The following is a 23,622-nucleotide window of genomic DNA, read 5'->3' as shown; positions in this document are numbered from 1 at the left end:
GAACCGCCCCGTGGGGCGCGGCAAATAGGTGGATCCAAAGTTCCTGTGGGACATTCCAACTTGTCGGTAATTCAATCAGTGATGGTGGCATTCTTACACGTGAGCTGTTTACGGAATGTCTGAAGAGCTCACTGGTTTGCTCGATTAGTTGGCTTCAGAAATGATAGCGTGAGTGCACGGAAACCGGAAACCATTTTTATATTAGCTAAAAATAAAATCCCACTTATATACCTTTATAAATCAAAGAACACAGCTTTAATATTATAAAATTAAATTTATTTATTTTCAACCACTCACCTTCGTGACTCACGCTTTCACCCAGCGGCCTCCTTACTAGTGACTCATCCGCAAATTCGCTTAGCGAAGGACTTGAAAGGTCCTTCGGAAGCGCATCATCCACTCAAGAGAAGCCATCAGCCATCAGCACAAATGCGACCACATTAAGGTGTGCAAAGTCGCCAGAGGAGTGAAAAAAAGGACCCTGAAGACGGAGGCATTTTCTCCGTTGAAAAACACACACACCCTCGAGCAGGACATCTGCTCGATGTCAGTAATGCAGTAAAGGACATGCCGAGGTGTTGAACGTTGAATTGGGTCAGAGAATTGCCAGCGTGGCATTAATCATACTTGGGCAACGCAACAACCTGACAAGGCACTGAATAATCGCTCGAAAGGCGTCGGCAATTATATAATTCCCGATTTCGGTGAGTGGGTTAGTTGGGGATGAGGTGTGGCTCATTTATCATGCTAATACCTTTCGGTCAGTGGCAGTTCGGGTTTCCCGTGTGCGAGTGTGCTGCTCGCCATCATTAATTATCTGCACATTGCGTCGCCTCCTCCTCCTTCTCCACCTTCCCTGGTCACCTCCGATTCCGACGCCTCCTGTTGACACAACAACTTAAACATTTCTGCAAATAGGGAGTAGCCAATGTCCAGTCTCTAATCCCCTGGACTCCCGGAAAAATCACGATGAAATTAATCATGCGGATAAAAAAAGGACAAAGTGCCAGCAAATAATTTTACAGGAGATGGACCTGAAAAGATGTCAGATAAACATTTAAAACACTGTAAAAAATGAGACCACCTTATGCCGGTAGTTTACGGTAGCTTAAATGATTTAATACAATTTACAATTAATTACAATTTTAATGTTTTAAAACAATTTAAAATGAATTATAACAGTTTTAATTGCATTTTAAAATATTGTGTTATATTTATATATATTTTGATCACTTTTTATAAATTATTGTTATTATAAATATTGAATTTGTATATAATTTTTAATAATTATTTTAAATTATTTTAAAATGAGCTTTAGCTGGCTTTCATCTTATTTGCACTGGGTTTTGTTTTGTTCTCTGTGTACCAAAACGAAAAACAGGCTTGTCACTTTGACAAATGACTTTCGCTGAACTAAATTTAGCTGCAATTTGCATTTGGGATAATCAATTCTCAGTCACCCGTGATGCCTCAGGAAATGCGAGATAGGGGTGAAAAATACATACTCACCCTTTCGGATGGGTTATGAATACTTTTGTCACCTCTTTTGTGGCACAAAAAATTCGCACGTGGCTTCAGTTTGCAAAAGTTTTGAATTTTTCATGTGTATGTAAACGAATATTGTTGGGCACACAAAAGTTTGATTGATTTGGGTTCGTCCTTGTCCTCAACCCATTGATTGATTCGCCTTTGGATTAGTGTTCAAAAACTTTGTTATACGTTGATTGGTTATTTGATATTCATGAGTCTGCGGAGGGTGGGCAAAAAATTAAAATAAAATTGAGAGCGACTCGGAGGTGCCAAGAAAACGAAGAAGAAGTCGGCGATGATTATGTCGGAAATCGAGGAAACGGCGCGTGGCCGCGGATTAATGTAATTACTCTTGTCGTAGGTTGATGAGATGGATGGATAGATGGATAGATAGAAAGATAGATATATAGATAGGTATATGGATAGATAGATAGATAGAAAGAAAGATGGATGGATGGGTGTAAGGGTGTCTGAATGAACAGTAAGTAACTTCATGGGTACTAAACTGAATGAATAATAAGAGCTGTTAAGGAAAATAAATATGAATGAATAATAAGAGCTGTTAAGGAAAATAAATATGTTGCGGTGGGCTTGTGAGCAAAGACTTTAATAAAGAAGTATCTGCTGGCTTAAAAAACTACTTAAGAAAGCGTTACAAAAAACCTTCAAATATTTTTAATACTTATACTGTAACCAATATAAGAGGGTGCTCTTGGAGCGAGTCAATTAGTTTATACAAAGGCAAAGATATAACTGGAATAAATAACATTAACAAATGCTTACTTATATAACGTTTATCAAGAAATCTCTATTTATTTGTGCAATTAAGTGATTGCCCAATTATGTTAAAATATGAACTGAGATTGGGCACCCAGGAAAAATTGTCCAGCTAAAATCGTTCATGAAAAGTCGTGTGAATATTTTAATCCAGCAAGATTTATTCGAAGGCCTGGCTAGACATAAAACCGCTCACGCGGTTGTCATCAAACACAATCACCAACAAATAACCGTCATTAAATGCAACCACACTCACACATGTGCACGTATAAAATACAGTCTTCGAAATGAAACCATCAATTACAATAATAGCAACTAAAGCGACATAGGAAAACACAACAACAATCAGAGCACGCGGAAGTGTTTACAAAATGTCAAAGCGAATACAAAAATGCAAAGAAAGACTTGAAGAAAGATTCGAAGAAAGAGGTAGAAAGACGGAGGCCCTTCTCCCAAAAAAAAAGTTTCTCATGTCAATTTGGAGATTTCGAACCAAACTGAAAACGGAAAATGTCAATATCAGTGGCATTTGTCGTAAGCCAAAAAGAAAACAATACAGCAAGATGCACTAAAGATGCTGTGTGCTACGAGGGGAGAGACGAGACATACACTGCAAGAAAGCAGAGTTACACATAAATTAAAAAATATGGAACCAAGAACCAGAATGTCTCTGAAAACTCTCCTCTTAAAATGTATTTACACTTTTAATTTGAGGAAGTTTCTCTGATTTATGTTTAATTTCTGAAAGGTCTTTCTTAAAGCTTTCTTTTGAAGGATAAAAATAATTTTTATAAATTTATTTTATTCTAAATCTAAATCATTTATTTCATTCGATTTCGATACTGTTTATTTTATTCTAAATCTAAATCATTTATTTTATTCGATTTCGATACTGTTTGTTTATTGCTTGTTTATTTAGTTGATGACAATTATTTCTTTTTGAAGGATAATTATAACTTGTATAAGTTTTTATGTTACAAATCTAAATCTTTTATTATATTAAATTATTGATTCGATTTCTTTACCATTTGTTTATTTACTGCTTTAGTTGATGGCAATTTTTCCGCGTGTAGCTACCTCACTTGATGTAATGTCTGAGGTCGTTTGATTTATATCTGTAGGACGCATTTCCTCCAGCGCTGAGTTGGTAATGAAACTCCAATCAACAACGTGGGATGACCGCTTGTCGTGGGTCACTCCACTCAGTGGGTTATTGAGGTTTGGGGCAACACTTACTCTGGGACGGAGACGTTGAGACGCTGTTCCCGACTTTTGCTTCTTGCTTTATTACCATTTTGTTTTTTGTGCGCATTGTTCGAGTGTCTTGTAACTGTAACGGCGTTGCAGACAGGCGACAGAGTCGAAAGACGGAGACTTCGAAGATTGCGTAACGCAGCCAAAAGTGGAGCAGACCCGTCGCTTTCTCCTCCCCCAACACCACATTCTGTCTTTCTTTTTTCCACACTGCCAGCAAGTCTTTTAGTTTTTATGTTCAGGAAATAGCTTCCCACAATGCCACCAATGCTTTATGCAAACTTAATTATTATTACCCAAAGAGATGCATTTAAATGTTGTAATATGATTAACATTATATTATATTTTTGGTATTAGAATTATCTGAAGATAAAATATAATAATTATCCTTCTTTGGCAGGGTATCCAAACATGCACTTTGCATTACTTTGCTGCCGTTGTTGTTAGTTTTTTCACTTTCTGACAAGTGCATGATGCATTGCCTCCTGGTGGTCGAAAGTGGGTGAAAGGCTCTCGTTGGCTTTTGCTGATGTGGATGTGGAATGGCGACCACTCTGGTGCTGGCCGTGCTATCTGTGCTGAGCAAGTGTCCCCAAATTTACGACTTGGGGACCCGGCGACGACCACGATAACAATTTGTCAGCTTAATGGCGCTAAAGGATGCGCGGTCTGCTTTTTCGCATGCCAACTCCTTTGCCCGCCGCGTATTTTCCAAAACACGGAAGTGCTTTTCGAGTGCAGCGGACTGCAGAGCCACCATTTTTGGGTGCAACGACCAAGCTGCAATTTTTGTAATTTTTGTAATTTTTGTGCATTGCGTTGATTTGGTTATAATTGCTCTGCTCTGCTCTGTGGAATGCGGGCTGTTCGTGACTTGCTGAGCGAGACGAATGCGAAACAATTAGTTGGGGGAACTGAGGAACTGAACGATATGCGAGATATTGTCTAGTGACGAAGTCACAGCCAACTGTGAGCAGGTAAGAGCTTTTCGCATGTTAACTTATTTCGCACTGATCAGCTGTTTTAAACTGCACTCTTCTAGCTTAATAAACTAACAACTAGTTTCCAGTTTGGAGAACTATACTGGAAAAAGCTCAGCGTGTACATTAATATTAATTTATCATTCTGGCCCTCAAAAGATTTAAGATTTAAAGTTTAACTTTATAAACATTTATTCTACGTCTGCAGATATATTCGAGTTATGATACCTAAACCATTCTATTCTATATTTCACAGATATTTAAAGTATTCTATAAGTACTTAACACAGCTTTTCTTTTAGTGTAAGCCATTGCAGTCCAACGGGGACACAAGTGGGGTCATAGCTTCATGGAGAGACAGTCATGCCCATGCAAATGTATTCATTAGTTACTGCCGGCGTCTGTCTCACACATTCACGCCGAGAGTCGCTTGGATTTATGCTAATCTGAATGCAAATACACTCCTCAGAGAGACCGCTTCCCCTTCTCATTCCCCTTCCCCCAACTGCTGTGTGCTCCACTCCCAAGCGCCTCTGATCCCCTAACTATATCTTGACTTTGACTTGGAGTAATCACCAGCAAGTCTCTAGACTGCGGCGACAATCGAGCTTGTTCAATTACGTGCAGCAGCTGCACACTGAAAGAAAATAGTTTACCATATACCAGCTCATATACTATCAATAAATCATTTCATATATATAACTTAAATATCTAATATTATATTTCACTTAAGTTTTAGCTGGGAATGCCTTATTATATTTAGGACTTAGTTTCCTAGAGTGAAGAAATAAGTTTTTCTCCCTGTGCACCCTCGATTTGTGTCACTTGAAGCAGGATGGAGTGGCCCCTACCTATCCATGTTCCACCCCCTCTCCGCACGCTGCTACATTTGCATTTGTATTGCATATGTTTTCATTAATCTTTGTTCGGGGGAAGGGGGAAAAATATGGGGAACTGATAGGCCTATTTGGATCCGCAGTGGCGTTGCCCACCAACCTGATCGAAACCCCAATCCAAGCCGTCTGGCTGATTGTTTATGATGATATAGGGGTGATCGTGGTCTGGGTGGCATGTGCCAAATTTGCCGCAAGGTTAAAGAGTTGAGTTGCTTTGTCGGCTGTGGGCGATCTGGGGATTGGAGATTAAAGAGCTGGGAGGAGTCGTGTGAAAGGTATGGAGTACATAATTAATTATTGTTCATTTGGTGAATTAATTATTGTATTTCATTGAGGCTAAGTGATATCGGATGAGGGCAAGTGATTGTGGGATTTCCGACATTGTAGCAAATAATCTCGTTTGATAAATATGAATATAAAAATATTGTATTTATTGATTTTAATAATGTAATAACTTTACGCTTAGGTATACCTACCGTTGAACAAGTATCTTTAATCTCAAGTAGTCAAATAGAAGCTACCACACCAGAGTTCCCAAGCTAACCCAAAAATACAACTGAATCTTCACCTTTTGGTGCTTCCCATAAGGAAAAACAAAAACCAAATCAAGTCAGACCTCACCTTTAAATGCAAAATAGTTTATCACGCCCCCATCAATCAGGGCTAAATGTTAAATCCAAAAAAAAAAAAAAATAATAAAACGAGAGACAACGACGATGAAATCAATTCCACTTCTTGTATCTGTTTCTGAATGATTTCAATTGTTTGACTTGAATTTTTTCTGGCGTCATCGCATTATCCAAATGCCATTTAAGTTTAACCTTTTGAGCGGCGCATTTCAATTGAGGAGTAGCCCGCAGGGGAGGTGGTTTGCTATGCAAATTTCATGGCTACCAAAACAGCGTTCATCATCAACGCTGCGGCTAAAAAGCCGCCAATTCAATGCTACCCAATAATGAGAGAGAAAGATGATTTTGGCTTTTTTGAAACCGCAAACTCATGATTTCTCTTGGTGTCATTATATCCCCCATTTAAAGTAAGCCGAACATTAAATACCAGACTATCTCAATGGGCATTGTATGCAGATCGCAATGGATAGCCAGCAAAAGGGCCTTTGCCTCAAGTGACATGGCTACCGCATTGAACAACTATGCTGAGTATTTTTTTCGGGGAGTGCCAGACATAATGGAGCTTGGTAACAATTTTGCCCGCTTATTTCTTGGGAGCACATTTCAGTTCAATTTTAGGGGGCAATCATTTCAGGCTGGAAAGTTTGACATTCTTGCCCGGCGGCGGCATTCTTGTTAAGATTAGCACGATTGCATGGATTACCATATAGGCAAGAAGGAGAAAAATAAATATAGAGGCACCGGGCCCGGTCTGGTAACTAGTTTCTATTTTTTTTATCACTTTTTTATGTTTGCGCAAGCCTCTTGACAGCAACGACGTCGTTTTTAAGATTCCCGCGGCGCATCGCACCTGAAATTACAAATTTTGTAATTGCCAAACAAAGCGCAGAAGCCGAAAAAAAAGGGGTCGAGTCGGAGGAGTAGGGTACTTGCTGATGGCAGGGGAGGAGTCGTTCCAACTGGGACTGAGACCCACTAAGACCCACTGAGACCCACTGAGACTTGGTTCGGGGACCCAAGTGAAGCCCCGCACAATGCGGCTATTGCCAAGAAGGCAAGCGCTAAATTATAGTAGATACGAGCTCATGTTGCGGGCAAAAAGGCATGTGCACGTTGTGCAAATCGCTGACAAAATGCGAGCCCACTTCGAGTGCCGATCGCAATTGGCGGTGGCAACGTGAGGTGATCACAGATTAGAGGCGGGTTCATGGCTTGATTTTAATGCATTTTACGATGCTCAACTTCTTAAGCTCCGTTAGCCAAACCAGACTTTATCAAGATACCTTTCGGCACACATCTGTCACATTAAGGAAATGTCTTTCCGCCGAAAGTCTAAAAATATTTTTATAGACAGTGGCAGCATCTTAAATCTGATGTGCATAAAGAATACAGACACTTAAATTTTCCGTTTGAAGCACGGTTTTGTACTGATTTTAACTACCACTTAATATGTTATACGCCCACCTTTATGGTCAACATATTCATTAGGTAGTCAGCCTTGACGCTTTTATATTTTATTTGTTGGTTGTTCAAAAACGGGTTATTATGTTATACGAAATTTAGAAGCATGCAAATCACACCTCTCTGCAACATAGTATTTTTTAATAGGAAACAAACAGAATTAGTTTTGTGACTTTTTTCTAACACACGCTATCACCTCTAGTGCAAAATGCAATGAATGGACGCGAGTTCAGATTCACACAGAAAGAAAATCACGACAACAAATAGCTCACTGTATCAAATCAAACGCAAATGAAACCACAAGTTAAGTCTATAGACATTTGAATCGAGATCCAAAGGCGATGAAGCACTTTCGCATGGGGATCCCTCATCTGGCGCCATAAACTGAAGATCTCGTGAGGTGAAGAGACCTCCAAGATGTTCGTGTTTTCGTGTGTAAGTTTTTTGCTCCTTCGCTTTTGTTTTGTTTATTTTTTGTGTAATTGTTCGTCGTTAGCCCAATGCGGAAGTTGGGCTACACATAAATGTTTCTCTGTCCAACAACTGTATTAGCCAGCATCCAACTCGCAGAGCAGCCAGCTCAACACCCGCATCAATTGATCAGCACTCCTGGAGCAATTACGATCGCCGCCCGCTGACTTCGCCGCGGAGTTTCCATGTGGTTTGCATTTTTTGTTAAATAAAATCAAATCCAATCATAAATAAATTTAAACTCGTTTGACCACAAACTTAAGCCAAATGAACACACACAGGCGCACATGAACTTATATCCACATATAGAAAATCCCGATTGGCATGTAAGAAGCGTGCAGGTTTTAATGCGAATCAAGATTACACGGGGAAAAAACTACAGACCAATGAAAGGTTGTTAAATAAGAAAAATGTCTGTATTTCAGCAAATAAAAAAAACTTAAGAAGGAACATTAATTAAAGGTAATTTACATTTAGTTATAGTTGGTCCTAATTCTAAGAACATTCTAGCAAAGTTCAAGTTAGAACAATATAACTAGAAAAGGTGTTCGTTTTAGTTACCCTACAGAATTCCTAAATTTTTTGAACTGTGCATTAATACAAAGCACGGAATTGGAATCAAAGTTAGGGGAGTTGGAGGCGGATCCTAAGACGAGGGCACGGAAACAGGTACAGGCACTTAAGTGCGTTCAATATTATCGTGGGCCGTGGAGTGGAGTGCCGAGAGTGTACCTCGGATACGGATGATTGCCTGGCTTCAGCGGAGCACATACCGACGGTTGTAAGTACCTCTGTACATACAGATCGGTTGAGTATGCCGTGGTTACAACTCTATCCGCCCCCTCCTCGAGTGACTGGGGTTGTCAACTGTGCACATTACTCAGTCGGTTGGTTGCTTATCGAATTCAATTGGACGCGAAATGCGCTAAGATATTTATCGCACAACAGCGATACCCTTTAAGTTGTAGGGAACTTCAAGCTGTTATTTTAACTGGATAATCCAACAGATGTCGGCTTAGCTATTTAAATCGTTATATTGGACTCTAATTGCTATATGATTTACTGGCTCGACTTGTTAAGTTGTCTTGCACTTTTATTGACAAATTGCCGTGTAAATCAAATAATTGAAAGATTTAAGTAATGGATTTAATATGCTTAAATATTTAATGTAGCTAGTTTCCCTGTTTCGTTATGTGATATCGGCTATTAATAATTTAATCTTCAATTGCAGCGATTAGGAAAATCGACTGTACTAAAACTTAAACTCAGTTTACCATTAAATATTTTTATTCATTGTGTGTCTCTAGCGGAAGCTTGATGAATTATCTTTTATAGAGTGGTCCCATGAAATATTTCTATTGCCATATTCAATCTCTCTGTGTTTTCCATTTCCTATTCAGTTTGTCCTCTGGCTGGGGAAGTTGAATAAGATTTTCCTGGGTCGCTTGCGTTTCGACCTCGATGCAGTAGCCGCTTGACTTATATATATCACGCTGCTTTTTCTTGTTATGTTGTTTTCAGTTCATGAGTTTTTAAACTTATTTTTTTTTATTTTAGCCAGCATTTACAAGCGTGTTTAATCGCAGTCGGCGGAGAGCAATTCGCTCGTGTTTGCTATGTTAGCTGATTTTTTATATACATACACGAGTGAGTATCTACATATGCGATGTTCCCCTTTTTGTATTTTTCACTCGCTCGCCTTAATCAATTCAATGTTGATTTTTACTTTAGTTCCCCACTCATTTGCATCAGCCATAAATTGAGTTTAATCCGAGTCAGTGTCCGTCTCTGATTCAATGATTTTCTCTTTTTTCCCACTTTGCATATCAGGTGACACGATTTGGGGGGTAAAACGCGCCCCCTTTAACATACATACATCTTGATTTCTTCCTCACTGCTCAAGTTATTTACACGCTTTTAATTCAATTGCAATTGCACAATTAATCAAGAGCTTGGTACACCCTGGAGCTGAGTACTCACATTCATTCACCACCCGAAAATAAACAACCGAATTCACTTTTTAGTTTCCCTGTGCGTGTTTTGGCGCTTGAAGTTCAACGGAGCGTATGAGCGATTTTCGAGTTGTCGAGCCTCTCTTTTTTGTGTTTGTTGAACTCTTTCTGTGTTAATTAAACACTTAAATCTGGCCGCGCTTTGTTAACGCTGTCATAATACCGACTATCCACCGTTACCCCCTGAAAACAATTGCATTTTTTCCGAATCTGTTCCGTTTTCGTGTGTGCAAAATGATTGATTCGATTTCTCAGTGGCAGCCAACGCACAATGGGCAAAGCCACGCTAAATTTATGGCCCCCAACTCGAATTGCATGAAATTGTTGATTTCGTGCCACGAAGGCTGACCCCAAAAGTTGAAATACCCTAATAAAAAAATTACACAGTATTTTATTAAAGTTTTTATTTCATATGGTGTATCTTAAACTGAAACTGAACTACTGATACTTTTCTTAATTAAAATTGTCAAAAATAATCCTTAGGTATTAGTATTTTTTGTGCGACATTATCAGTTTCGGTAGCATCTTAAGAACAGTTTATGGAAAACTGAGTGATATCTAGTGTAGAGAAGTTCATATGTTTTATGACTCCCATTCAAAGTGGAAATCGGACTGGAGTCTATGACTTTAAAGGTGGGTCGTCGTGAATAGCGGAAATTCCACATGCGATCAGCTTGCAAACAAACTCTGAAAAGTCAACCACCGCCTCTATTGGCGGGCATACCGCCAAATGGAAATCAAAGCCAAATGGAAACACGAAACTATCTTGCAGATGCATAGATGCACGGGGGCAATTCAACAAAAAAAACAAAAAGAAGAAATAACGACACCAGAGCTGTTTGGGTGCAATAACATTGACATTTAGAATGCGAACCGAGACCTGGGCCATTCATAATTGCAAAAATGCCATACAAAGCGGCGAGAAAACCCCAAATGAATCCGTAACCAAAACCAAAGTCACAGATGCCAGAAACAAAACCAAGTCGCGAGTCGCGACACAGAAACTGCCAAACGAAATCGAAATTGAAATCGAAATCGAACGCACTGAAAGTCCACAAATCCACTAACCTTGTGCCCCGTTTGGGCCATAAAAAACTGCGTATCGATTTCGTTGCATAGAGAAAAACCATTAAAAAATACTTTGGGCGCAAATTATCTTTAACACTTTTAAATTGGATTATTATTGTATAACATATAATTAACGTATATAATTTATAGAAACAGGGCAGCACAGTCATGGAGACTTCAATAATGCTTTCCCCAAAACACGACCTTCTAATTGTCAGTTAATTGTTACCAATTTTCAAAGGCGATCAAAAGTGTTTTCTACCATAATTAAATTGTTTTGGTAAACGTGAAATTTTTAAATACACCATCCTGTATTATCGAAGGAAACAACAAGTACTTTTCTGAAGTGCAGGCTCCATGGTTTCTCTGTAGGAACTGCAATTGGCTACGGAGTCGTTCGGGCCAGGCCAATTATGGCGCACTTGTGTGCGGACATGTGTTGGGGGCCAAATAGCCATGGCTCCAAGCAGCTGAGTGGGAGTGGGGCAGTTTGTGGGGCCAGGATTTGCTTTCATATCAGTCTGCCACATGTTGATGCCGCAAAGTGCAGTGCGCAATGCGTTCAGTTTCCTTTCCTATATTTCTTATTCATGTGCAACCCGTTGTAATGTAATTTTTTTCTTCTGCTGTAATTGGTTAGGAATATTTTATAGAGAATATTCATAAGGAATTTCATAATAAACATCGTTCTGTTCGTAAACATGATCCATACCAAGTGTTAGTAGGAATATTTCATAAGTCGAACGCTGTCACACGCCGGGCTCTTAAATAACATCGTTATGTTCGTTAACTAAATCCATACTAAGCGTTTTATAAATATCTTTTAATTAATGTAATTTAAGACCTGCGTCTGTAATTTGAATAGATCAATGTCGTTTTCACCCCATAATAACAATTATTATATATTGTAGGCTATAGTGCAGTCATTTATGTATAACAGCACTCAGAAAAATAAAAAACAAAGTTCAGTGTTCATCTTAATAATAAATTAATATATTTTTCAGATTGTTCTTAAAAATAAAAAATGTTTTAAATTTTATTATATTTATATTACATATATTTTGATATACATATATAAAATAATATAATATTATATAACTACTTTACTACTGGTTTTTAATTGTGTAAGGCAGAGATTTTATAAGATACGGAATATATTCTTTCCGCATTTGATATAAAGCCACAGTCTGCTGAAAATACTGGTGCTGTCAAAACCAAGTCGAAGTAGATTCGCGATCAGTCTCTTAACTATAATACAGCGGCTTTAGCATTAAGAATACGTAAGATGTGGATATTGTTAGGTATTGGAGTTCTTATAATGACCTTAGTCTGGGATACCGGACGAAAACGATGGAGAATTAACGTCTTTGCGAAGTCCAAGATTTCGGGACCATTTTCGCTCCCTATAGTGGGCAATGGACTGCAGGCCTTGACTTTTAGGCCAGAAAGTGAGTGAATCTTAATATTTGTTAATATAATAAAATATCAAATTTAACCCTATAGATTTTATTCAGAGGTTTGGTGACTACTTCAATAAATATGGCAATACCTTTCGCCTGTGGGTTCTAGGCGAGTGTCTGATTTACACAAAGGATCTAAAATACTTTGAAGGCATTCTGAGTAGCAGCACACTGCTCAAAAAAGCGCAGCTCTACCGATTTCTGGGTGATTTTCTTGGCGATGGTCTCCTTTTAAGCACCGGAAATAAGTGGACTTCTCGCAGAAAGGTTCTCGCCCCAGCATTTCACTTCAAGTGCCTCGAAAACTTCGTGGAGATAATGGATAGAAATAGTGGGATTATGGTAGAGAAATTGAGAAGTGTTGCTGATGGCAAAACATGCGTGGACCTATTCAAGTTCGTTTCGCTCGAAGCCCTGGATGTGACCACAGGTATTTGATAATTTATCCTTTGAATATTATTATGTATATTTATCTATAATTTATTAGAGACCGCCATGGGTGTTCAGGTGAATGCTCAGAATGACCCAAATTTCCCCTACACAAAAGCCCTCAAGAGGTAGGTGGTGCATATCTTCCACGTAAACCATACTTCAATAAAGTTGATTCTGTTTTCAGTGTGGTATATATTGAGTCCAAACGCTTGGCAAGTGTCTCGATGCGTTATGACTGGCTTTTTCCGCTGGCAGCCCCTTTGGTTTATCGCCGATTGCAAAAGGACATAGCAATAATGCAGGACTTCACTGACAAGGTCATTCGCGAACGACGAGCGATTTTGGAGCGGACCAAAGCTGATGGCACCTACAAACCACTGAGTACGTGAACTAAATTCATTGCAGAGTTATACTTTGAACAATATTTATTTTGTAGTAATGGGAGACGAAGAAATTGGTGGCAGAGCTAAGATGACTTTGCTGGACATCCTGCTGCAAGCCTCCATCGACAACAAGCCCCTAAGTGATGTGGACATCCGCGAGGAGGTGGATGTTTTCATATTCGCAGGAGATGACACCACCACGAGTGGGGTGTCCCACGCACTACATGCGATATCCAGGCATCCCAAAGTCCAGCAGTGCATCCACGAGGAACTACTGTCTATTCTAGGAACGGATCCCGACGCTCCAGTGAGCCAAACCAAGTTGCTGGAACTCAAATATCTCGACTGCGTGATCAAGGAGACAATGCGTTTACATCCACCAGTTCCCATACTCGGAAGGTACATTCCCGAGGACTTGCCCATTGGCGATAAGACCATTCCCGGCAATACAAGCATTTTACTAATGCCCTACTATGTCTACCGAGATGCGGAGTACTTTCCGGATCCCCTGGTCTTCAAGCCGGAAAGATGGTTGGATATGAAAGCGAGCTCGCATGCGCCTCTAGCATATATTCCTTTTAGTTCGGGGCCCAAGAACTGCATAGGCCAGAAATTCGCCAACCTGCAGATGAAAGCGCTGATCAGTAAGGTCATTCGGCACTACGAACTTCTTCCGCTTGGCGAGGATCTTAAACCTACGTACACGTTCATATTGAGTTCCTCTACGGGAAATCATGTTGGCCTTAGGCCAAGAACAAGAGTTAAATAATTAAGTGATACATATGGGTCATATAATCGCCTTCACTATTTTTTTTTTTTTTTTTGATTCTACATTATATGCCAGGAACAAACTTATTATTACTAAAAACTTATCACAGTAATGCTAGGTAACTAGTAAAGTATCTTTAAACATTATACATCATAGACCTTGTGATTTCTTGCTGTGCATCCTGCGTAGTATTTTCAAATGGCTCTACCTTTTTTGGCATTCCATGACTCATCTGCTGAATCCACTTAACCCACTTCGATGTTGAAGCCGTCACCCACATGTGCGAAATTTCCATAAGCCAATTGCAGAAACCTCAGCCCCAACGATCCCAGAAAAGCTGCAAAAAACCAACCGACAACCAGTAACGACAGTTTTTTTTGTCACAACTCCCCAGCATTAAAACATTCTTTACAGCCCCTGGGCACGCTCCATTCCGCACACACACATATGTACATTCATATGTACGATCGCATAAAAGTCAGGCGAAACGATCTCATCATAACTTAAACGTCACGTTGCAAAGAGCCATTAAAGTATTGGCTCCAAAGCCAAAAATAAACTGAAAAGGAAAAATCGCTGGCGACACACTGAACCAATGACTCCTAACGTTCGATGCGAAAAAAGAGTAAAACTGCATTTTAAGAGTGTTTCGATAGCTGGTTTTAAGAGAGAAACTTGAAGTGCCGGTGATTTGAGACACGATCCGTGGCTTGAGCTCGAAAGCGAAATCAAATCGAAACCGAAAGCCAAGCCGAGTTGAGGTGAGCTTCGTGTTGGACTCTTTCAGAAGAATCCGAAAGAGAAGCTCTGGTTTTTTGGCTTCTTCAGCCGAAGTTTTTATCTTTCAGTCGGTTTTTTGGCAGCCGATCGCGCGGATGCGGCTCAAAAAACGCGGGTTTCAATCATTTTCGAATATTAACAACAAGTGCACAGCGTGAGTTTTTCATCCTGGGTTATTTATTGTATAAAGTACTATTAATTGATTGAGTGATGTGTGTGACCAATCTGGAAGAATGACTGCGTTTGACCAAACTCTGAGATTCGCAAACAATCCTTTATGAAAAACATACAATGAAGCCTCCCACAATTATTGGCGTGCTGAAAATGCCCGACAAATGCTTGCCAAACGAAATTTTTATGCAAATTAAGACGCTGTAATTACAGAGCAACAAGCTCAAATTGCCATGTACAAACCCAAACCAAAGTCACTTTAATTAATTTTGAAGTTTGCACTTTTAATTAAAGACGAGAAATAGAAGCGCAAAAAAAAAGCGAAATAAAGTTGCAATCAACATTGATTAACATAACATGAATGTCGAGCACTCACACTCGCATATCCATAAACATTCGCGGTTGCCCTGCAACAATATACATAAAAAATAAATAAAAAAAAAATAAAATCTCGACCGCAAAGTGAATCTGAAAAGCGTGGAAAAGTGACAAAAGTGCGGTTCTCGTGTGAGCTACGATCTGATGATCATCGTCGAATGGGTGTTTGCTGGTGTGAAATGAAAATCTGAAAATCTGGTAGCTGCATTAATTACAAATGTATTCAAATGAGCAAACAGGTGAAGCACAGACAAAACCAGAACTCGCAGTCTGGCGCTTGATGATTGTGCAGTTGTGGAGATCTCTCGTAGGCCTGATTGATAAAATAATTGCTCCGATGACAGGCAGATTTAAATGCATCTCTTGTCTTAGAGTTAAGATGAACAAGTCCATGTATTGCCGATCTTTAGCTGTGCGTTAATATCAACGAGTTATTAGTAGTCGAGAAACTAGTCGATGAACCATTCTAAGATTCTTTTTAAGGCGCTAAATGATTATAGTGGTTGGCAGCAGACGGTTTCTGAGATCATTTCCCAGCTGAGTGATCATAAGAAGCTTCTAAGATTATTTCTAAGCCAAGAAATTATCATAATGGTGATGGCTGAAGAACTCTGACATCACTTTAACGCTGTCTGATCATTGGAAGTTTAAAAGTTATCATGATTTAGGTCGTAAAGTAAAGCACAATCAATGTAACAGAAAGATGTTTAAGTTTCGTAACAAATCTTTAAGAATTTAAAAACTTTCTTAAATACTTAATAAGCAGGAGTAAATGAACTAATGTATATAATATATTTCTTAAGAATAACAACCATAATTGAGTTCCAAGGATTATGGGCTGAGTGAAGTAATCAATATAGTTGTTAAGACTTTTGAGTATAGGTCGTTAACTTAATAAGTATCATGATCATAAACAATAATTGGAAATACAATTTAAAGAGAATTCGCAAAACCATGACTGATCAGTTTTTGCGATCGCACAACAAAAGGTGCCAAAGTACGTAACACAATGGAAAAGTAATTAAAGTTGTTTATTCGGTAATAAGCAGCCAGTTGAAAGAACAGGAGATTGTATTGTACCTACGTATCCATGGATCAAAAGTCAATTAAACTACAGACGTGCATTTATCCGCCCACGATCTGTTCAAATGTCAACAATGATCGATGGCTTAATCGGTCAGAATCGTTCAGAATCTTTGGAATCCATTGACTTCACTGTCATCTAATCAGCCCAGTCCACCTCGACCCAAACACGACCGATCGCTGGTTGTCATAACCTAGCTGCAGCTCCTCTTGATCTTCTGTTCGCCAAATATGACTCAGAACTTAGCTAGGCAAACTGTAGCAAGTTGCATGATCATGTAAGGCCATAATCGCTATGTCTAACTGCCATAATCCACCCGCTAACTGCTTCGGAAGGCAGCTGGCCTCAGCTTCACATAGATTCAGTTTCAGATACAGATACAGATACCAATTCAGATTCACATTCAGCTTTAGCTTTAGCTTTAGACCCAGACTCTGACTTCCAATCGGACTTGGACTGGACAGCAATGCTGGCTCACCTCGCACAGAAAAACATCGCATGGCACGTACTGCGGCCGAAGCAAAATAAAATCGAAAAGCATAAACAATTTATTTGTACAAAATAACTTTGAACTGTGCGGTTGCAGTTGCCTTTGCTGCACAGCAACGAGTTGGAAAATGACTTAACTTATAAGCTGGCATTCGACAGTGGATGCTGCAACGTTTCAATGCAATTTACCTGGCCAGGAATGCGAGTCATGCACTAGGCAAAAGCTGCTCTGCCGATAACTTTCTTGACCATTAAGAATAAAATATTCAACCAGTATCTGTCTATACATGACCCATTCTGAGCGTTTTTATTTTTGCCAGTGTAATCTAAGCTAGTTTCGTTCTTGTTCGACGTGTGAAATGACCAACATCAAAGCCACACAAACTAAACAAAATTATACGGCGTTGGGCAACCGATTTATATGTACATATGTACACATTGAAGATTGCACTAGAGAGGGACTCAAGTACAGAGCTGGGCATTGAGGCATACCATTGCATTGCCCAAAGGTGTTCTAATGGCTGGCCAAACGAGCGATTGAACAATGCCTGGAAGTGCCTTTCGGCCTCAGATACAGCCACTCAGATACAGATACAGATATCGAATGCAGAGCTACAGTTACTAATTAGACAGGTTGCCAAAGATCTAGATAGGTGCGTGACTGCGAAACAAAACTGAGGCTGTAATTGAGAGGAGATCGCGGATCTGCCAACCACCAAAAATGCCCGCTTTGTACTTAGATTACCTCATTTCCCACGCAGTCTCACATGCTCATCGGTCGTTAAGTATGCCTGAAAAACCACCGAGCTCCCAAGTACTCCACATTCACAGCAGACACTTTGGACCCACCTTCTCCGTGGTAATCGTGCTCTTTGGTTACACCCGTCACAATCTGAGTCTCGACCCTAAGGCAAGGTTCTCTGCGGCACTCCGTCAATTGCTGTTATGACCTTTCTGTCGATTGCTTGCCTGGCTTACCCAGCTTGGCTAGCATTTTCCACCATTCGAGTGACCTTAGCCAAATCTTAAAAGCCGCCAGCGAAACGCTTAATAACCTGGCCAACAAAAAATGAGAAAACGATTTTGCACACCCGAGAGGAGTTGAAGAGGCGAGAGTTGAGTGCCGGCCTGCAGCTCATTAATCGACCAACGAACGGTGGTGCAGATGTTGATGTACTCAGAAAAATATTACTTAATTGGAAAGACAGTGAAAACATTCATTCCATTCAAGATGAAGAAGAAAAATCGAAGAAAAACATATAAATCAAATTTATATACATTCAATAGATTGTATTAAAAGCTTAATTATGCTGTCCATGCTAAGAGAGATATACAACTGGCGTTACATTTTCCTCTGTGCCGCAGACTCCGCCTCTTGAGCTTCCCGACAAGAAGCCGCAACACTTGAGGCAACATGGAATCTGGACAACTTGGTTACTTGCAACTTGGCAGCCAGGCAGACAGAGGCAGTCAGGCAGCAACGAAAACAAAAGTGAAAAGGTCACTAGCACCAGTTGGCTAGCAGTTGCAAGCAAGTGCAAGAGGAGCAAGATCCCGGCTGGAGTTGTCTGAACCAAAACCAAGAAATATATACATATATATGTTATGTACATATATATGTATGTACAAAGAAAACACTTCAGCACTCGACACTCAGCCAACTGTGGCCGCCAAGCTCAAGCGCCTTTTGATCATCGCACTCGTAATGCCAACCCAGGGGAAAAGGGTAAAAATCCGTAGTAACACGAGTGCATAACACCGAGTGGCGTCTTAAGTAAGGCAACTCTTTTAGAGATACCCTTAAAACCAATCAATGTTTGGGAAAAAAAAACACTTTAATTTGATTCGCTGCAAAAAGAGCTATACAAAGTATAACTGTTCTTATTGGATGTAATGTCTTTACAATAAATAAATAATAGTTTTAAAGATAAAATGTATTTGCAATATTTTCACAAAAACATGTGTAATGTGTGTCTGCACCCTGTGGAAATAAATATTGCGAAAAAGTGTATTTGGCACATAAAATAAGAAATGCCGTTGTATTGCAGATACCATTTGATTTGACATTTTCTTGTAACCAATTTCCAGCATTGGCCCATTCCCATTTATAATAACCGCTCCCAGGGCATCTATTCTTCGTGTCAGTCAGATTCACCAGACTCACCAGCTTACTATATTTCCAACTATTATTGCCATGGTTTTTGGTCGTCTCGCTTGCTCTTCGTTTTTCCGGCTAACGAGTTTTCCGCTGACTTTTGTGTATCTGCAACTTTATGTGAACTTACCGCTGCAGAAGCAGCCACTTGCCGGCGATCTCTTGCCCAATGCAATTCGCATTTCAATTTTTCTAAACTATTGGCCAATACAATTGGGGGGCTTCTCGGTACATGCTCATATACATACATACATATGCTCATCGTAAATACGACTGTAATATGTACGATTATTTATCGCCGCAAAGAGCTTGGGAAAATCCAAATGAAATTGCAGCATCTGCTTTTTGATTGCTTGCGGTTTTTTCTTCAGTGGAATTAATGAAGCTTAATTGAAGCAACAGACTGAAGATCAGCAATCTCTCGGCTTGGTTGACAACTTTCCACAAGTGGTGGAAATACCGAAATGCATATTGCCAGGCACTTTCATTTTCATCTGCAATTCGATTGCCTTTCGCAAATCCCCGATTTCCAGAAGAGAGAGGAGCAGAGCCCTAATCTACTGAAGACTCTTGAAAATCAGTTAGACAGTTGAAATTACCCCCGGGTTATGCAATAGTGGTAGATACACTGAGAGAAATAATCAAATTCTGGAAACTTAGGCCGCTCAACTAAATTATTTAATATGTCATCAATCGATTATAATTTAAGAGAATTACAAAAGAAAATATTAAAATGTATGGATTACCTTGCTTAACATCTAAATAGCTTTCAACAGATTTTATATTTTTTTATTACTTACATTTTTATTTCCCGTGTAGCTTTTAGCAATTGACATTTGGAGGGGCCATTCGAAAGGTGAGCTCAGGTAACAATGGCCGAACAGAAGCAGCTGGAAGCAATTGCGAATGAGACCTCATCAGTCACCGGATTGAGACGTCAGCCCACCAAATATCCCCACGGCCTCAACATCACGGTGCAGACCATCGACGATAATGATGAGGGATCTCCGAAAGATCACAGTGACTACACCCGCGCCTCCGGCGAATCGTGCTGGACCGAGACTCAGAAATACCACATTGGAATGCTGGGGAGTCCCGAAACCCTGGCCGAACTTCAAGTTCGACGCTACAAGTACCCATTGACGGCTAATTACTATTTGAACAGCAAGTTGGAGCGGCCGGAGAAGCCAACACCCTGGATGCTGTTGGGCTATGCTCGAAGCGTGTGCAGGTGGAAGTACCTGAGGTGGCCCATTATATTTGTGGCCAGCGTTTTGCTCTTCTTCGGACTGATCACCTACTGTCTTTGGCTTCACGATGTGAGTGTGGCTAGAGCCAAGTTCCTGCAGCGTCGCTATGAAGCCACTTTGACATCCACGAGCTCCAGCAGCAACGAGGCCTGGGATGAGGAAACCACCAGGTCCACCGAAAAAGCTCCCCAGGAAACCACACGACTCGAAGACGTGGATGGCAGTGATAACAGTGATGAGAGCACGGAGCTGCCAGAAATAGCATTTGGTGACGACGGCGACCCAGAGGCTGAGGGTGAAGATGGCAATGGCAATGGCGATGGCGATGGCGACTACGATGACACCTTGCTGCCAGCGGACAGTATTAGATTCACCTCCGGGCATCAGAACAGCTTTGGGGTTCCCATCGAGCAGGACAAGCGAATGCTGCAGTTGCTCAAAGAAGTAAGTTTGCCTTTTATTACATTACATTATTATGTCATGATTATGTAATACCTTAAACTTTCTAGCTTAGTGTCTGTGATGTGCTGTCAGCTAATTATCACCAATCCCAAATACTCTCTCTTTCAGTTACTGCACAAACCGCAGGCGACTCCCGCTGGCAACGAGACTCCTCTGACCCGGGTCTCCCCCACCCTTCCGCCCCCCTTGTCGGCCAGTGGGCGGCCCACAGAGGCGATGGCCCTTACCACCCCCTCAACGACGAACAGTGGCTGCCAGTCGACCATGCTGCCCATGTGCCAGGGCGTGCTCGACTACGATCTCACCTACAATCGCGAGGGTGCCGCACCACGGGACGCCACCTCCATGGCAGCCTACGAGACCCTCATCCGGGCCAACTGCTCCGCCAGGGCGGCTGAGTTCATTTGTGGCGCCCTGGAACCCGAGTGTCGACCTCTGCACATCGGACAGCTGCCTCCGTGTCGTCGCATCTGCAAGGGTGAGAAAGAATACGTCTATAAATATATATATACGAAATTATTGCAACGTAATAGAAATAATTAGAACTTCAATAAACTCTCAATTCAATATCTTGCTTATTGGTTTTTGCCACTTCTCAGCCATTTTGGAAGCCTGTTCCATAGCGATTTACAATTCGGACATCCTGGGCGAGCTCTTCGACTGTAACCTGTATCCCGATGCCCATGAGAGCCACAAGTGCGAGGATCCCACAAGGCGACGTGATTATTGCTATGGCAACGAGTTCCAGTGCCATGATGGCAGTTGCATACCCCAGAACTGGCAGTGTGACAAGATCAAGGATTGCCTAGGTGGCGAGGATGAGGATGAGCAATGTTTGCTCTGCGAAACGGACGAATTCCGTTGCCGTTCGAATGAAAAGTGCCTCGTGGAGAAGTATCGATGCGATCAGAATGTGGACTGCTTAGATGGCAGCGATGAACAAGACTGCGATGAGTACGGCTCTGGCGATTTGGCCCCATTCGATGAGTCTGAACTGAATGCCTTTCCGCGTGTGTTTTCCTATGCCAGTTTTTTATCACCCAACGAGACGAATGACAAAGTGTACACGTACATTACGGCCACCACCGATGAGGATGCGGGCACGGAAACCAAGTTCCAGATTCATCAGGTGGCTGCGCCGGCGCCTCCAGTGAATTCCAGTGCAGAGGAAGGCGCTGCAGGACCTAAAGGATTTGGTAAGATGACAAGCCAACTCAATTTGTTATATACTTAATAATTGCATTGCTTAGACTTCAAAAACGATTAATAGTAAAAGGTTTCATTTGTGTGTTTTAATATTGTATTTTTTTATTTCATCTTTCATATGTGTAACCCGCAACATTTGTTCTCAGTAAACTTTCGGGACAGCAAGGAGATAATGATGACCAGTGATTCGGAGAACAAGTTCAAGTATTCCCAGCGAGCCAATCGAACTTCTGTGAAATTCAGCGTTTCCGCACCCACAACTCCAGCGGCCAGAACAGCGAGTGCAATTCCCAGTTCGGCGTTGGCTCAGAAGCGCGAAAGAGCCACCAGTACCACCACCAGTACCACCACCAGTAGTACCACCAGTACTCCCAGCATCAGCAGCACCACATCAAGCCCAATTAATCCACCCACATCAAAGTCCAATCCCTACGAGGTGGCAACTTCCTCAGGAGGTTGTCCGCCACACGAGCTGCGTTGTGTGAGTGGCAAGTGCATCACTGTCAGTCAATTGTGCGATAAGGTAGGAAAAGTTAGAACCCTTTAAGTTTCTAATTTGTCAAATACATGTACCAAATACAATGAATCATTTAACGCTTTCATAGAGTATAATAGCTATTTAGTAAAAAGTATATAGTTACAAAACAGTTTCATGTGCACTTCCTACAGCAAATTGATTGTCCCGATGCTGCCGACGAACTAATGTGCGTCTATCGGGAGCGCCCAAGTAGGCTGCGCACCACCTCGACCACTGCACCACCACCCACAACATCATCAGCATCATCATCAGCACCACCAGAGCAGCAGACCAGCTCAGCAGCAACAACCACAGCTGCGGTGACCAGTACAAGGCGTTCGTTGAGGACCACGCCCAATCGAAGTCGAAAGCCCAAGTCGTAGAGTGATGTATCTTGTATCTAATGTTTATTTATGTCTCTATTATGTCTCTCCACTTGTATTTTCTTCGCTCGCTATATGTATGATAAATGATGTATTTGTAAATCTTTGTTAGCATCTAAGTTGTCTAGTGTTTAGAGTTGTTTAACTATTTGTATGCGCGTGAAAATTGTATTTTTTGCAATGAATAAAGTTTAAGATGTGAGTAGCATAAACGATTAAATGATTAACGTGGTAACGTGAAATTGGTGTAAGTTTCGGTACTCATTATTTTGTAAATTGTTCCAAGCAATTAATCTTTTCCATCTTCGCACCGCGACTAACCTTGTCAGGAACATAAAGGCAGTACAGAAAACATATAATTTTCTTTGTTTGCTACTTTCGAAAGCCATAAACATACGAGTATACTCATATGCTGGACATACATATATGGACAATGCTCTAACGAAATTCAAATGAAATCGATACAATTAAAGTCGGGACATTATTTCACAACAACAACCTTGGTCTTTGGTCAGTATGGCCCACGCGTTCAAAAGACCGACCAAAAGACCATTTGGTTTGGGCAATTCAATTAACCAGTCCATTGTTATCGATTCGGTGGTGCAGTGAATGCTACGGAGTCCATT

At 40.8% G+C, this 23,622-nt stretch overlaps 2 protein-coding genes across 2 annotated transcripts; both read left to right on the top strand.

Annotated features, from left to right (window-relative positions):
- Positions 1 to 12,218: 12,218 nt before the first annotated feature.
- On the top strand, positions 12,219 to 14,226 carry LOC120457316 (probable cytochrome P450 4d21). Its single transcript, XM_039644820.2, has 5 exons — positions 12,219 to 12,525; positions 12,581 to 12,967; positions 13,025 to 13,094; positions 13,154 to 13,350; positions 13,406 to 14,226. The coding sequence occupies exons 1-5, from the start codon at positions 12,363 to 12,365 to the stop codon at positions 14,119 to 14,121; spliced, it is 1,533 nt and encodes a 510-aa protein (XP_039500754.1). The 5' UTR covers positions 12,219 to 12,362; the 3' UTR covers positions 14,122 to 14,226.
- Positions 14,227 to 14,879: 653 nt separating this feature from the next.
- On the top strand, positions 14,880 to 23,198 carry LOC120457309. Its single transcript, XM_039644807.2, has 6 exons — positions 14,880 to 15,055; positions 19,998 to 20,872; positions 20,999 to 21,368; positions 21,490 to 22,086; positions 22,243 to 22,619; positions 22,766 to 23,198. Exons 2-6 carry the CDS (start codon positions 20,051 to 20,053, stop codon positions 22,994 to 22,996), a joined length of 2,397 nt encoding a protein of 798 aa, XP_039500741.2. The 5' UTR covers positions 14,880 to 15,055; positions 19,998 to 20,050; the 3' UTR covers positions 22,997 to 23,198.
- Positions 23,199 to 23,622: the final 424 nt, after the last annotated feature.

This window comes from Drosophila santomea, chromosome 2L, assembly GCF_016746245.2.
Source record: "Drosophila santomea strain STO CAGO 1482 chromosome 2L, Prin_Dsan_1.1, whole genome shotgun sequence".
Taxonomy (NCBI): domain Eukaryota; kingdom Metazoa; phylum Arthropoda; class Insecta; order Diptera; family Drosophilidae; genus Drosophila; species Drosophila santomea.
The sequence above is the reverse complement of the archived record's forward strand: the minus strand, read 5'-3'. Positions and strand labels throughout refer to the sequence as shown.

What these genes read in the sequence shown, in the direction of transcription:
- LOC120457309 (XM_039644807.2), top strand. Translation starts at nt 20,051, where the DNA reads ATGGCCGAACAGAAGCAGCTGGAAGCAATTGCGAATGAGACCTCATCA. An exon ending in TGCAGGACCTAAAGGATTTG is followed by an intron (nt 22,087 to 22,242) that starts GTAAGATGACAA and finishes ATTTGTTCTCAG; the next exon opens with TAAACTTTCGGGACAGCAAG. An exon ending in TCAGTCAATTGTGCGATAAG is followed by an intron (nt 22,620 to 22,765) that starts GTAGGAAAAGTT and finishes CACTTCCTACAG; the next exon opens with CAAATTGATTGTCCCGATGC.
- LOC120457316 (XM_039644820.2), top strand. Translation starts at nt 12,363, where the DNA reads ATGTGGATATTGTTAGGTATTGGAGTTCTTATAATGACCTTAGTCTGG. An exon ending in TACACAAAAGCCCTCAAGAG is followed by an intron (nt 13,095 to 13,153) that starts GTAGGTGGTGCA and finishes TTCTGTTTTCAG; the next exon opens with TGTGGTATATATTGAGTCCA. An exon ending in TGGCACCTACAAACCACTGA is followed by an intron (nt 13,351 to 13,405) that starts GTACGTGAACTA and finishes TTTATTTTGTAG; the next exon opens with TAATGGGAGACGAAGAAATT.